General features: G+C 43.6%; 1 protein-coding gene and 1 long non-coding RNA gene across 2 annotated transcripts; both read left to right on the forward strand.

The window, feature by feature from the left end:
• The first annotated feature begins 3,256 nt into the window (after positions 1-3,256).
• On the forward strand, positions 3,257-3,907 carry LOC147904909 (uncharacterized). The gene is made up of 3 exons (XR_015542804.1): positions 3,257-3,317; positions 3,517-3,622; positions 3,843-3,907. It is a non-coding gene; the product is annotated as an uncharacterized LOC147904909 (long non-coding RNA).
• Positions 3,908-4,041: 134 nt separating this feature from the next.
• On the forward strand, positions 4,042-5,020 carry LOC147904910 (polygalacturonase 1 beta-like protein 3). Its single transcript, XM_087397664.1, has one exon. The coding sequence runs from the start codon at positions 4,132-4,134 to the stop codon at positions 4,942-4,944; it is 813 nt and encodes a 270-aa protein (XP_087253790.1). The 5' UTR covers positions 4,042-4,131; the 3' UTR covers positions 4,945-5,020.
• Positions 5,021-15,871: the final 10,851 nt, after the last annotated feature.

A 15,871-nucleotide genomic window follows, 5' to 3' on the forward strand; every position in this document is an offset into this window, starting at 1 on the left:
AAAGGGCCCTTTTTGAGTCCAAAATTTTTGTAATGCTACATTCCTTCTCGCACAAACCAAAGCAACTCACATAGATGAAATCAAAGGCTTGCAGGCATTTATTTCTCATGTTAGAAGTATGATGCAAAAATACCTAGAGCTATCTAAGAAAAATATGGAGATAATCACAACAAATGAATCTCTTGTCAAATATCTAAAAGGAAAAGAAAATTCATAGAGCATAGAATACTCAGATTTATTTTGGCCACAACATGAGTTAAGAGGATCTAAATTTGCTAGTGATACTACAAGTGAAGATATATGAAAGAATGATTTTTACCTTGTAAATTTTGTGGTAGAAAGGGTGATAAGACCTTACTAGAGTTTGTACCATTTGATGAAATCCAAGAGGGTTTTTTTTGTTGTTGTTTAGGTAGCGCATCCAGAATCAGAGTTGGAGTACAAAGGTTGCCATTTTGGGTCACAAAGGATGCTTGGATAGCTTTGTAGTATGAACCAAAACCTTCAAAAAAGTCTCCCACAAAAATATACAATGAAACAAATTTATGAGGGTTGTTCGAAAAAGAAATATGAATGGGTTCCAAATAAAGAGGACTTGACTGAATTGGAAGTGAGTAGCATTGTTCATTGTTGGAAGTCGAGGACTTGAAGTCTAAAAAAGAAGCATGGGTATGATGTGGAAAAAAGTATCATGATCCCTGACAATAGCTACATACATATTAAATATCATTTAAATACAATTTTTTCATGCCAAAATGCAATATCTATTAATGACTCTGAAAAAGATTCAGAAGCATAAGAGAAGATATCCTATACATCATTTTCAACAGACGGTGTATCTTCATATTGATATTAACAAATCTTGAACTATCATATTTATGTCATTAAATGTATTTACTACTCAATTAATAATTAATTATTTAGAAAAACTTATTCGGTAATAGAAATTAATTAATAATTTATTAAGTAATTAATTAATAATTAGTCAAAAAACTAATAAAAATTTAATCAGCTGCAGATCGTCCAAATTCAACTCCATCGACTTCTCTTCTCAATCAATGTTATCATTAGATCCACCACCTTGATGTCCTTCTCCTAAAGCTTGGTAATAAAAGAGGTAGAGACCAAAGATAAATGTTGATGGAGATCAAGCTACTGACAAAGTTGATTCAAAGAAGGTATTCACAGAGTTGAAGTAGACGATGAGGATGTTGATTCTTTCCAACTGAAGCATAAAAACTCAATAGTTTTTAGTATATCGCACAATAAATTTGCCATGGTTCCATGATGAAACTATATATAATGGCCAACACCTGCATGGCTATAAAAGTAGAGTAATTTATTGTTTAGCGATGTACTCGATAGTTTTGAGTACATTAAAACAATGGATCAACCATGGTTCCATATATAATGGCCAACACCATGGCTATAAAAAGAAGAATATGTGTATGGGGATGCCAATGATGGAGATAGATTGGGGATGAAGACAAGAATAATTTAAAAGATGGTGACTAGTTTTAAAAGGAAAGTAGCTCACATCATGAATAAGAGAAAGAAGAGGCGTAGACAAAGAAGTCCATGGCTAAAACCAATAAAAAAGGGATGAAAATGAAGATAGCCATCATCATCAATCTTTATTTGAATCTTTTCAACTTGCAAACGTACCAATCACCATCTTCTTTTTCATTCTTGTCTTCTTGAATGGCCATGTAACAATTGATTTTTGAACATGCATATGATAACAACAATCGAAGACATGCAGATGGACAAGGGTAATTGGGTTGGAGATGAGTATAGAAAAGAAACAGATGAGATAGAGAGTGAATAATAGAAGGAATCCAATGTTCAAAGGAATAGGCATGTGACTAAAAACAAGAAAAAAGAGACAATGGAGATGGGAGGACAACAGTGAAAAGAAGATGTCCATTGGTTTGAAAAAAATGTAGAGAGATCACAAATAAAAGAGGAAGAATGATGGTCCTAAAAGAAGGAAATCGGAAGATGTCTATCTCCCTTGTTCCTTGTTTTTAGTCACGGGCCTCTTCACCTCTCATATTTCACCTCTCCTCACTTTCAATTAATGAATTAGTTTTGATGCATTGGAGGCTTAATTAAGCTATGTTTATGTATTGCTTAATTTATTTATGCTTTAACTAACCTATCATTCTCTCCTTAATTTTATGCATAGACTATGTCTAAGGGGGCTTTCCCAAACTTTCAAGAAAAGATTCGAACTCAAAAGCTTTGCTTCCCACGCATGAGTCCTACCACTAAGCCATAAAGTAATATTATATACCCTTTACTTATAGTAGTATTATATTATAAGTGCTCCCTCTTCCCCCTTCGGCCCTCTTTAATGCCGTCCCTCTTTAATGCTCCTTCCCCCCTTAAGTTTAATTAATGCTCCTCCCCCCCTTTACTTTTAATTAATTGTTATCTTAAGCTTAATTACCCTCTTATGCACCTAATTAATTTGTGTTATCTTAAGCTTAATTACCCTCTTATGCCCCCCCCTCACCCAACTAATTAATTAATAGGAAACAAAAAAGTTCGCTCGGGGCCCTATTTTTAGGGGCCTCTTCATGTGCAATTTCTTCCTTCTCTAATTATTCAAGATCACTCTACATTCTTTTTCAAATCAATCACCATCTTCTATTTCATTATTGTCTAACCATCTTCTTTTTCATTATTGTCTACACCATGTCTTTTTCATGATTGTCCACACCATCCTCATCTCTATCTCTATGTGTGTAATTGTTTTCATTATCATAAGTCTCAAAGGTCCCTCCCTCTTTAATGCTCCTCCTCCCCTTTACTTTTTATTAATTTTGGTTACCTTAAGCTTAATGACTCTCTTATGGTCCTAATTAATGTGTGTTATCTTAAGCTTAATTACCCTCTTATGCCCCCCCCCTTCGCCCAACTAATTAATTAATAGGAAACAAAAAAGTTTGCTGGGGTGCCCTATTTTGAGGGACCTCTCCATTTGCAATTTCTTCCTTCTCTTATTCAAGATCACTCTACATTCTTTTTCAAATCAATCACCATCTTCTATTTCATTATTGTCTGCACAATCTTCGTTTTCATTATTGTCTGCACCATGTCTTTTTCGTGATTGTCCGCACCATCCTCATCTCTATCTCTATGTGCGTAATTGTTTTCATTATCATAAGTAGAAAAGATTAACGTAAGTGGTCATTCTCTAGTCTATAAATTTGGAGGCTTGCTCATCAACCTTCAGGTAGTATTGTCACAGCTAGGAGCTCACTGATCCCGTTGTTGAATGAGAAGACATACTCGCCCAATCAAAAGAAAAGGTATTATCCCTCTTCTGTACGAGCTTCTGTATTCGCTCACGTATAATAGTTAACGTTTTGCATTTCTCAGGATGAATTTGCTTCAGTATTGGCTCACTAAGCACGTAATAACAGTTAACGTTTTGCATTTCTCAGGATGAATGAGCTTCTGTATTGGCTCACTAAGCAGGCATAACAGTTAACGTTTTGCATTTCTCAGGATGAATGAGCTTCTATATAGGGTCACTCAGCACGTATAACAGTCAGCGTTTTGCATTTCTCAGGATGAATGAGCTTCTGTATTGGTTCAATAAGCACGCATAACAGTTAACGTTTTGCATTTCTCAGGATGAATGAGCTTCTGTATTGGTTCACTAAACACGTATATTAATAGTTAACGTTTTGCATTTCTCAGGATGAATGAGCTTCAATATTCGCTTACTAAGCGCGTATAACAGTTAACGTTTTGCATTTCTCAGGATGAATGAGCTTTTGTATTGCAGGTTCACTAAGCACGTATAATAGTTAACGTTTTGCATTTCTCAGGATGAATATGGCGCACCTCTCCACCACCTTAGTACTCTGCATCGCCCAGCTTGTCGGGCTCTTGGTAAGTCTTTCAGCTCTGCCTGTGTTTATTCTCATCAACCTGCATTCTGGTTTTTCATGTAAATTACCGCTCACGTACCCCGTCTCCTCTGAATCCACAGGCGCGACGTCTGATGAAATCGCCCTTTGGCAGAAGACTTTCCCCCGACTCCGCATCGCCCCAACCTTGGCGCGCAAGCTATCCCCCCTCACAACATCGGACATCGACCATTACGCAAGGCAGATTATGGACGGTGCACTCCTCGCATCACACAGCCTACTCTTCTGCAGAGCTGCCGGCATTGTGTGCGGTGCGAGTACTCGAGTGGAGAGAAAATCGAAGGGGCACCAAAGCTATGCGCGAACGGAGGTGGACCTTGAGCTGTTCAAGAAACTGAGCGACGACCGCGAGGCCGCTGATTTCTTCCGGGAAAAGGACCTTGTTGAAGGCCAACCTTTACGACTGCCTTACCTTCAAGTTCCTCAGTTGCCGGCCCGGAAGTTCCTTCCCAATCAGCTTGCCCAGAGCTTCCTCCTCACCCATGACAGCTTACCTCAGCTTTTGAAAACCGTGGACGTTCCAGACAGATCCAATCTCTCCTGGCAGGCGCATACGACCATGTTCCGATGCTTGGCCCCGGCCATGAAAGGCGAATCGAAACGATGTGTGTCTTCACTAAAAGAAATGATAGACTTTGTTGCCTCAACTATTGGTTCTGACATCGTTCTTCTCCCTCCGCAAGACGCATCAGGGTCGAAGCAGACTGGCAAGCTCTTGGAGGCGTCACTCATTGCAGCCAGCAGTTCCATGACTTGCCACGATAATATGTATCCTTTTCAAGTATACTACTGCCACTCCATTGATAACACCAAGGTCTACCAGCTCAAGGTCGAGTTGGACAATGGTCGCATCATCAACAAGGTCGCAACCTGCCATATGGACACGAGCCAGTGGCCGGATTTGCATCCAGCCTTCGCGGTGCTTCACGTCCGCCCTGGAGAGAGCGAAGCATGCCATTACATCGTGAAAGATGATCTCCTCTTCATCCCCACCGAGTAGAAGCTCGTGTTTGTACATATCTTTGTACATACTGTTTTATATAGCTGCAATCCTGCTATATAGTTTGTGATATTAACATGATTGTCACTATAGAAATCACAGAGTTGTGCTCATAGGTAGAATGAATTGTGTATTAGACTTGAAGTTGATCGATTACATAGATGAGAGGTGACGGTTATGAGTGGTGTGACTCCTCACATCACCGCATTACTAACCTAACACGACCTTGATCAGGCCTTAGTTCCAATACTCCCCCTTAAGACTGATAAGGTCTTATGAGTAATAGTGTGGAATTTTATTCTAAACATGAATTGAGATGCACCCGGGATTGCAATGCTTCGCTTCCTAGTCTATATGCTATAGATATATACAAATATGCAATGCTATCCAGGATCTAAAACGGATCGCATGAGGAAGAATAGTTGCAGCTCCGAATTCATCTTGAACCGTGTCTTTTGCAACAACAAGGTTATCTTGTCTGGTACTTGCAAGGAATGCTTTTCACCATCTTGTACACTAACACTCCCCCTCAAGATGTGTAAAAGCAAGGACAGTGTTGAGGTTATCTTGGAGTCTTCTTCTTTTGCCTGATTTTCATTATCAACAACAGCTCCTTCACTATCCTCTGGATCATTTTTACGATATGCGTTTGAAGCATCGAATCTATCCCCGTCCACCTTTGAATGTGTAGATGCAACGTTTGGAGATCTTGCTTGTCCAGTGCTATCTGCTCGGGGTTCCCCTGCTTCTTTTTTAGCAACAACATCATAAGCAATGTTATCTTCACAATCTGCTCCTTCGTCACCTATACTATCTGCATGAGCACCATCTGCTTCGTTTTCATGAGCACTACCTATATTAAAGTCTTGATCTACAAGCTGAGTGCCTTCATCAATTTGTTCACAGTCTCCTTCATCACTGTTTAGATCTATTTTAGAGGCTCCCTTTTCGTAAGAATCGTTAGCAGCAAGATTGTCGCCTTGTAGTTCGCTCCCTTCATCTTCAGTTTCACTAGAGTCTACATGCGCAGATGCGCTGCCTGCGTTGCCTTTGTCTTGATCAGCGATTGAAACATTTCATGTTCTGGATCATCTTGAACTGCTTCATGATCGTGATCAGCGCCATCTTTGCTGCCGTCTTTAGCGTCTACGTGATATTCTCTTTTATGTCGACGATCATCATCTTGTTCTCCTGCGTCAGAATTGTATGCATCGATGTATGCTACGTTTGCTTTGAGAGCCTGTGCAAGTCGTTGGTAACGAGATTGGCCCTATTGCTCAATGCTGCATGCAACGTTTGAGGTTTTTCTTTTATCTGATGATTCACGGCCTGAGCCATCTTTATCGCTAGATTCTCCCGATTGCGCCTTTGTGGGACCTGTGAATTCATGCTTTGTATCTTGATCTTGATCTTCTCCAGGATGAAATTGAGTGCCAATGGTAAGGCACAGATGGAGTGATTTCTTCCGTTTGACCCTTGATTGTGGTCTTGGCATTATCTGCATCTAAATACGCCGATGGAAGGAGTGCATGCCCTCATCATAAGTATCAACAGATTGCAGGAACGTAAATTGAAAGTGTTTACTAGGATCGCCTTGAACGTAATTCTCTTTAGTTCGAGGATTCTACCGGTCGATGGTTGTGTAAACGATCTTGGGCTCGTATTGGCCTTTTACTTCGCCTATCTTTGGCTCGAAATTGCCCTCTTTGGGGTCGTTGTGCCCGTCTTGTGGGCCTTCTTTCCCTTCATTGAGGGATTCCAGAACAGTGTCTATCGCTCCTTTTGTGGCTGGGAGTATGCCTATGTTGGGATCATTGTCCTCATGCCCTGCGCCCAGGGTGTGCAGATCTGTGTCTGCTCCTACCTTTTGGGCTGGTAGGTCGCCTTCATTTAGGTCTTTTCGCCCATGCCCTTCATTTTGGGGCTGATGCGAGTCAATGTTTCTGCAGATAATGCTGGGCTCAAATTGGCCCTTCTTGTCATTTTGGGGCTGAAAGCATGCCCCCATTTTTTGCAGGATAGCCCTCCATCTTGGAAAGCGTGGCTGGTTTGGGCCCAGCCAGGCCTCTGATACCATATAGAAACCAGAGAGTTGTGCTCATAGGTAGAATGAATTGTGTATTAGACTTGAAGTTGATCGATTACATAGATGAGAGGTGACTGTTATGAGTGGTTGTGACTCCTCACATCACCGCATTACTAACCTAACACGACCTTGATCAGGTCTTAGTTCCAATCGGCGTTCATCTGGCGTTAGCTGGTAGTGAAACTCAAGTCCAAGCTACGCCTTTTGCATGGGATAGGGAGTTGAGATCCCCTGTCAGTTTTCCTCCTATAACCTCCAACCCTGGAGCTGATGGAAGTGGAGTTCGTCAAGGAAATAGCGTCAGCAAGACCGCTCCAACCTCTGAGGAGAAGGCCAAATACTCAAGGAATTTAGAGGCGGGTTATTCGCCACCCCCTTTGCAAAGACTAGAGGTGGTTATCGCTCTGGAAGCCCCGCGTCAAGCTCAGTTGTTGGCATCAGGAAAGGAGACTCAGACAATAGAGAACCCACAGGAGGCGACTTTCAGAGAAGCAACGAGGAAGTCAGAGCCTCCTCTGAAGTAGGGTCCGACTCCGCCAGAAGATCCGCAACCTCCCCCGCAGGTTCGAAGAACGGAGAAGCCACCCTCTCTAGTGGCGACGACTGCACCCACTCCAAAGGTGCTGGAGGTGTTCCTAGACGACCAGGAGCTTCATCTGAACTTCGAAGAGATAGCTGCGAACCTACTGAGGAGACGCTGCCAAATCCTCCAGGTAAGCTACTCACCGCAGTTGTGGATGAAGATTTGCATGCGGAGTCCATTGAGTGGCTATCCACGCATGCACACCTCCCTGGCCCTAGACCACCTGCTCTCTTCATTGAAAACTGGATTCATAATTTCTGGGTGAGAAAAGGTTTAGTCGTGACCAGTGTCCGCTTCCTACGACGTGGTTATTGTTCAAAAGGGAGGACATGGCCTTTCTCTATTTGGAATGGTGGGCTCCTGATTTCTCTCGGGATAAGCCCAGATCCACTAAGTTGCCTGTGTGGATAGAACTGCCAGATTTCCCTTTGTCCCTTTATAATCAGGCTGCCAAGCTCTGTAGTAGCTTAGGCACGGTGGGAGGGGTAGAAAAAGAACAATTTATAAACCCAAGAGGAAAACCCCAGGTATGTGTTGAGATGAATCTAGCTGAGGACTTGCCTCAGGCACTCCTCATCCTCAACAGAAATGGTCTCATTCATAGGGAGCAACCCCTAGTGTACAAAAATCGGCCAATTCCTATTTTTTGTGTGGGTTGTCAACTCATATAGTCAAGAATTGCCCCCTAGAAAAGGAAACACCAAAGCAAATGGAGCACCTATCCCTCCTCCCTCAGATAACATGCCTAAGCGGACTATTAAGAAGAAAAAGGTGGAAGAAATGGCTAGGACAGCCATGAATGAGGATATTCAAGTCATCCCTGAGGAGAGGAGCTTGGAAAAGAGGGCTAAAATCCCCAGGAGCATCTGGAGTAAAATTAGGACTCATGCACTGTGGTTCATATGGTTAGCCAAGATCAACTTGCAATTTAATGATGAAATCACAGATGTAGGGGTTCATTTTGAGAAATGGCTTGCGAGAAACCATGATGTTATTTAAGATTAATCATTGTCAAACTAACAACATTCTTTTCAATCATGTAAGTAGGCCCAGAGGCAGGTGGATCAAGAAATATTTAATTCCAATGATGCAGTCCTCCAACTCCAAAAAGAGCTCACTGCACATGATTCAGCTTTTTGGTACTTGTCATATTAAATTGAGAGTCATCCATAGTTCCAAAGCTCCTACACTGTTCCCAGTGCTGAGCCTGAGGAAAAAGTTGCCTCAACAATGGATGAAACTCCTTTGCTAGAGTGTTACTTGCTACAGGACTTCACTCTTGAATGAGCTTGCTGCTCCACCTAATTTTTGTTGCTACTACTTTTTTTCTCCCTTGGGCCAAGACAACTGAAGGCATTGTAATAACTGCATCTTTTGATATGATATAATATACAACAACTCTTTTCTGCTCAAAAAAAGATAGAAAAAAGTTTGAGTCTAATTAACATGCATAAAAAAAGATTGAGTTTGAACGAAGAAGTACAAAAAACAAGAAGCAAAGGATGAGTTTAAAATTTGCTTCGTAAAATAAGACCAAGTTCTAATGAACAAGTACAAAAAAGTAGGCTGAGTCTAATTAACATTCTTAAAATAAGCTCGACTACATTTGAACTATAAAGAAAGAGATCCTCCAATCATTACAAATTGTCGAATTGCATGCACTGGCCTTTTGCTTGAAAGGACTTTATCTTTCTCTAATCATCCAAGAAATCATCAACATCCAAAGCATCCTTCCCACTCTTGTCCTCAGTCATTTGTGCTTTCAAGATTGCACTTTGTGCTATTCTCACCTTACTTCTTTTATTTGAACTTTTCTTGTGCTTGAACTCCATACTATTGAATCCGTATGGTATAGGAAAGAATTAAAGTAGCCACCCTAAGATGTGGACTACATGATGTGGAGATGTGGATTGAGGATATCCACAAGGAGAGATGTGGATCAGAGGATCCCACAAGTGTTGACTATTCAAAGGGAAGCCTCTATATAAGAGGCCTATCATGTATTGTTGAGTACACACATTTGGAATAGAAGAGTATTGCCTATCGTATGTCTCTCATGGAGTTTCTTCTATGGTTTAATCCCCCTTGATCTTTTGCTAATTCCATGTTGCACTAGCAGAGCACGATCCACACTTTTACATGATATCAAAGCATAGGTCTAGCTCTCTTAGATTAGTTCTAGACATAGTTGGGTATTCTCATTTTGATTCATTTTGGTTGAAATTTTTCTGTCCATTGTTCTTTCTTTGTGTGTGAGAAAGAGATAGGGAGAGAAAGAAAGGCTGAGTGTTGAGATATGAGAGTCTTTAGTTTTCGGCTTGATAGGAGTCACAGAGAAGGAGACGACCTTCTACAAGCCTAGAATATTTTCTAGGCGTATGCAACCCTTGCAACTCAAATGCTTCTTCCATGGTCCAAGTGCAAAGACAAAGGCCTCCACTCAATGAACTCCAACCGATATCCAATGTATTGACCTTACAGCCACGACCACAACTAACGCCATGGACTCAACATCTTCTGCCTTCTACTATGGGCAACCATCTCCTTCTCTACACCAGCCTCATCAACGAGCAGCGCCTCAGGGCAACCTATCCCCTACAACAGCTCCCAAGGCTCCTAGGGCTTCCAAGGCCCTGAAGCCTCCCATAGCCAGCAGCAGCTGACTCTCCAACTTCTACCTCCACGCCTGTTGCTTTTCGTGTTCTTAGAAGCCACTTTGAAGACCTCCCATGAGGTTGCGAGCTTATCAGAATGAAGGGGCGTCCACGAAAATGTAGAACAAAAAGTACTTGCATGTCCTCAGCTCTGTAAGGTGAATAGGCCAATATTGGACTTAAGAAATTGTCAACCTCCTCAGCATCCCTGGCTACAACAACCTCCTCGCCATCTCCAAATGGCAACTGCTCCGCCCCCTACTACTATGACTCTCTGTCCACTGAACAAAAGCTCCACCATAGCTGGCAGCAGTGACACGCCTTCTACACAGGCTAAGCTCCCAAGCCTCTCACACGTCTCAGCAACTAAGTCCTAGAGCTACAAACTGCTTCACGGACTCCCGACAACTGCTCCTACAACAAGCATCGAGTCACCTTCTTCAACGAACGTTTTCATCGACATTCGGAGAAGAGATGTGGTGGAAATTCAAAGAAGAGATCTTACCTCAAAAATCGTAAGATTCTCACTGCTTGACACATGGTAGATTGGAGGTAACCAAGGGTTGGTTCCAGCAACTAAGGGTTAGTCATTCTGGTCTACAAAGTGACACGTGGCACATAGGACCCAAGTCAAGTAACTCATACTAAACCATGGTTAGGTTTAGGTTCAAGGTTAGTTAAGTGCCACCTAAGCACACAGCCCCTACCAAGCACAATTTGTATTCTACATATGAACCCCTATGCCACATCATCAAAGGCCTTTTCTTCATAGAATCTTCGACAAGGGAGGAATTTGCACATGCTCCAAAAAGGAGAAGTGATTATCTTTTTGAGCTCTACGTGCCTGTCAAATCAGAATCATGATATGCAATTAGACACTACCAATATTCAAAGAAATCAATTGGTAAGACCTTTGCAACAAATGACAAATAAAAGCATAAAATGCACCCATCGCTGTCATAAGCATGCCGAAAGTACAACTGTATGAGATGACCATAGCACAGAATATGGCATCCACACATAAAGCATTAAAAGAACAGGAAGAACAAAGCATCATGCATCAAGGTACATCAAGAAAATAAGAGAACGCCATTGACATCAAGCATTGAGAAGCAACATCCTTGCCACCTTCAGCCCACATGTTTGTAAATCAATCCTGACCACCTAAGAGTAGCTATGAAAGCACCCAGGGGAGGTATTTACATGTAAAAGCCACACTTGACCACCTTAAGTAGCAATGCATGCACTAAGGAGAGGTGATGGAATGTAAATTCACAACTACCTTGCGGTAGCCAATGGATCATGGCACCAAGGGGAGGTGCTGAGATATGGTGCCATGAGCACATAGATTAAAGGCTAAGGTATGGTATAGGAAATAATTGAAGTAGCCACCCTAGGATGTGGAGTACATGATGTGGAGATGTGGATTGAGGATATCCACAAGGAGAGATGTGGATCACAGGACCCCACAAGTGTTGACTATTCAAAGGGCACTCTCTATATAGGAGGCCTATCATGTATTGTTGAGTACACACATTTAGAATAGATTGAGTATTTCCTACCGTATGTCTCTCAAGGAGTTTCTTATATGGTTTGATCCCCCTTGATCTTTTGCTAATTCCACATTGCACTAGGAAAATATGATCTGCACTTTTACATCCCCCATATGTCGGCACTCTTTATGGTAGCAATTCGCATATTGTATTGCATCAATACATATTTCTCTACGGATTGGACTCCAATACTGCACACATACCTTCATATAAGTAGTGGATGCCTTTTATGTGACCACATATGACAATGAAACACCTAGCAAAATGGGATGTCACTCAGCTTGACCAAAATGAAATCATTTTGTTTCACTCAGCAAGTAATGGTCTTATATTCACTCATCATTATCCAAGCTGTTGTTGTGGGACTCGACGGTGACTCACGTCTCGTGGGGATGTTGAAGATATGCCGATGGAGCCTCCACTCTGTGCTACTCCTTGTGGGAGCAATGCAAGGCACAAGTCATCTACAAATGTCACTCAAGCAACCTCGGATTATCCCAATGTGGTTCCACACGAGAAAGAGGGAAGGGGAAGAGGGGAGGAGAGATGGAAGAAGGGAGGGGAGAAGGAGAAGGGAAGAGGGGAGTGAACTGGGATGGAGTGGCAACCACAAGGGCACTACGATGGAAACAAGAGAAAACCCAAAACACTCTCTTGGAAGAGAAGAGGGAGCTTGTATTCAAACTTGTGTAAACAACAATGAAGACCAAAGTCAACACTTTGGCCTTTTATACAAGTCACCTTTTGAAGGGAGGGCCAACCCTTTTCCTTTTTAGCACTCTCCTTCTCTTTACAACCAGAGGCTCTTGGGCCCGTAGGGTGCTAAGGCATATTGCTATTCTTTCCATCTCTCCCTACTGGCAGAAATAGCACTTGTGTTAACCATATTAAAGCGCTTGGGACAAACCTGGTATTAGAAGGTGGTCCTAATAGGTTCCCAAATAGCGCTTGTATTAGCCTCGTGCCTCCTAGGCTTAATAATAGGTGATTTGGGGCTCAAACTCCCTGAGCGCCCTCATGCCTTAAACCATTTGTGGTTCAAATCCCACGCATGAGGCTCAAAACCTGGAGTGGCGAGGCTTAACTCCCGTGAGACACTCCACGACAACCCTACGCATTGCCTGCAATCTTTTGCCTCGGTATGTTTCGGGATCAAACTCCCTGAGTTTGAGCTGTACTCCTTTCATGGCTATTTTCATTGTCGTAGCTATTTTTGTGGACATGTAGACGTGAAATGTGCACGTTGCCTGCAATCTTTGGTCTTGGGTGATGGCTGGAACATACAAGCTGTGCTTGGAATCCTTGGACTTTGGGTATTTGAGGATCAAACTACCTGAGTCTGAGCTATACTCCTTCCATGTGCACATTGCTTGCAATCACTAGCCTTGGGGTATTTGGGGTCAAACTCCCTGAGATTGTCTGTTGAAGTAGATCATGCAGCATGATCACCTCTAATCACCAATTACCCTACATTCGGCGACTATACTCTATGGATGTTAACATGCCCCCTTTCCTGTTGCTGATCCATCCTAGGGTCAGTCACGTTGGAGGAGGTTGGTGGTGAGGACTGTTTGTAGGATTGCGTAGCGGTGCAGCTGTCGTGGAGTGAGGCGAGTGAGGTACGAGTGATACTTCCAAAAATGGGTCGCATGCATATCCTCGTACGTGCAGATGTGATGTCCGTGGAGATTGCAGACGCGGAGGTAGAGGCGGAGGTCCTAGAATTGCGTCGGACCGATGTCAAGATTGAAGACAATCTAGTTGTTCAGATTATGGAGGCAGTTTTCAATGGGGCAAGTATGGGTGGGGAGATCGCGGAGGAGTAAGAGGAGGAGGCAGTTGAAATGTACCACTGCTGTGATGGCAGGATCTAGAACTGAGCCATACGTGTCATTGAATGACTGGAGGTGGAAGCAAAATCCATCCTGAGTCATCTCTTTGGGGAAGTTATACTTTGGAAAGTTGTACAACACATATGGGTCCTTCTACTAGCGTTCTTTGAATGTGGCCCAAGTACAGTGGGTGGACTCGACGATCGACGGGTGCACTGCGGTAGTAACACCAAAATTTCTCTAGCTTCAAGAAGGGGAGTCGCCATCGTGGCTGTAGACCGGCATCTGCATTGGTCGTTGGGACTGGAGCGTTGGGGGTGAGGCTGTAACCACCTCTTGTGCACTTTGGATGCACGCGTCGCCAGTCATCGAAGGACTGTGTGATGAATTATGTGAGGGGGTGCACCTCAAGAATTTTGTAGAGATGGAGTTGAGAGCCCTCCAGCTGGCACTTCCAATGATGCATTAGCGCGCTATCTGGTAGCTCCTGAAAGGACTGTAGGTCCGGACACCATTGGACATCTTCAGGGGGGGAAGCAGGAGGGGATGGTGGAGCATCATCATCTGCAATTAGCATGGGCTCCGGCTCTACTATGCCTATTGGCGTTGCTGCATCGGCTTCTTGTACAAAATTGGCTGCCTTGAGTAGCATGTTGAAGGCTACATCAAGAAGGCCGATCGGACCGTTAGAGGAGATGGACGGGGAGGTTTTGTGTTGTGTGGTGGTGGTGTTAGAGGCATTAGAAGAGTACTCGAGCGATAGAGGTGTTAGAGGAATTAGAGGTGTTGTCTGAGGGAGGGGTGGGTGGGCCGCTTGTTGGGTGGGTTGGGCGGGATCCAGAGGAGGCAGTGGTGGAATTTCGGCAGGGGGGATAGTAGTATTAAAGAGGGTGATTGCTTTGTTTCCCTCTTCCTCGATGACTTCCTCGGGGTAGGCTACATGTATTGTTTCAAAATTGCTCACCAAGGACTCAAGTGAGTCTTGGAGAGCCTATAGCACTGTATTGAAGAGAATTAATATGCCAAGGGGGTGGTAGGTTGTGGACTGGTAGGCCACAAGGTGTCCTTGAGATTGGATGACGGAGGCTCGGCCATAGGTTTGCATCCAAATGATGTCTGCTTGCAGACTTTCGGGTGTGCAGACCCACGACGTGAGTTCCTCGGGCTTTGCAACTTGCATCACTTCATCGTCTGTTGGATAATAAAGATACTTAGTGAGATGATGCGGAACTAGGCTTGAAAATTGAGGAGGATGGGATGGGCGGCTAGAGTCTAGAGATCGGAGAAGCGGAGAAGAGATAGAGAAGTGGGTTGGACATCTAAGGAGAAGTATGACATGGCTAAGATGGGGCAGCAGTGGTCGGGGTTATGACGAAGATAGTTTGGAGGGTGTTAGGAGGAAGTGGAGTAGTGAGGTCTAAGTGGAAGATGAGGCTTTGTGTGCGGAGTGCATCAAAGTGCATTTGGAGGGTGTGGGGGATGGTGCGTGGTGCAAGTGTGTACGTGGCAAACTGTGCGGAGACCTCCCTGTACATCCGAAACTCCTATTTCTATCGGTCTTCCAACCCTGACTTCTCTGATTGGCTGAGGGTGCACTGGTGTCCATTTTTTGCTTGGAGGGACACCGTCAGTTCCCTTTCTTGCGCAAGGAGATCCTGTAGAGATCGGATCTGTTGTTCTTGGTGCTCCTGTGATCTGGCGTACTGTGCCTTTGCCTGTGCTTTTTGTTCCAACGTTGTTTGTAGGTTCGACTGTCGGCCTGGTCCATGATGGTTTGGACCAGGGATTTGCTTATGGTAAGGTCGTCTTTGATAGCTCGAGCTCCTCAGTTTTTGCCCAGTACTCCTCCACTCTTTGTACTATTGCTTGGTCCATGGCTTGGGCTGCCACCATTATGGATTGGCTGTCATGTGCGGAGAGTTGTGCCTGAAGGAGGCTGGCTAAGATCTATGAGGCTTGTTCCTACCTCCTCTACAAAATTGTGCGAGCGACCTATGGGAGCTATGCCATGGCTTCAAAGAGGTTCTGTTCCATTAGGTCCGCATGTGATAACTGCTCGATCGACATGTGGCTATAGCCACCTGATGTCCTATATTGGGTCACGCTGCAAAACTGTAAGTCCTCCCCTACTAGGCCTCCCATGGAGAGGAAGAGGTGCTGGTGGCGAAGGATGTGGTCTCTTGAGCAGTTGTGGAGAGACTAAGACATAGGGCACAGGC

This window comes from Dipteris shenzhenensis, chromosome 2 (genome assembly GCF_047967505.1).
Source record: "Dipteris shenzhenensis isolate YYH24624 ecotype China chromosome 2, Dip_SZ_1.0, whole genome shotgun sequence".
Taxonomy (NCBI): Eukaryota; Viridiplantae; Streptophyta; class Polypodiopsida; order Gleicheniales; family Dipteridaceae; genus Dipteris; species Dipteris shenzhenensis.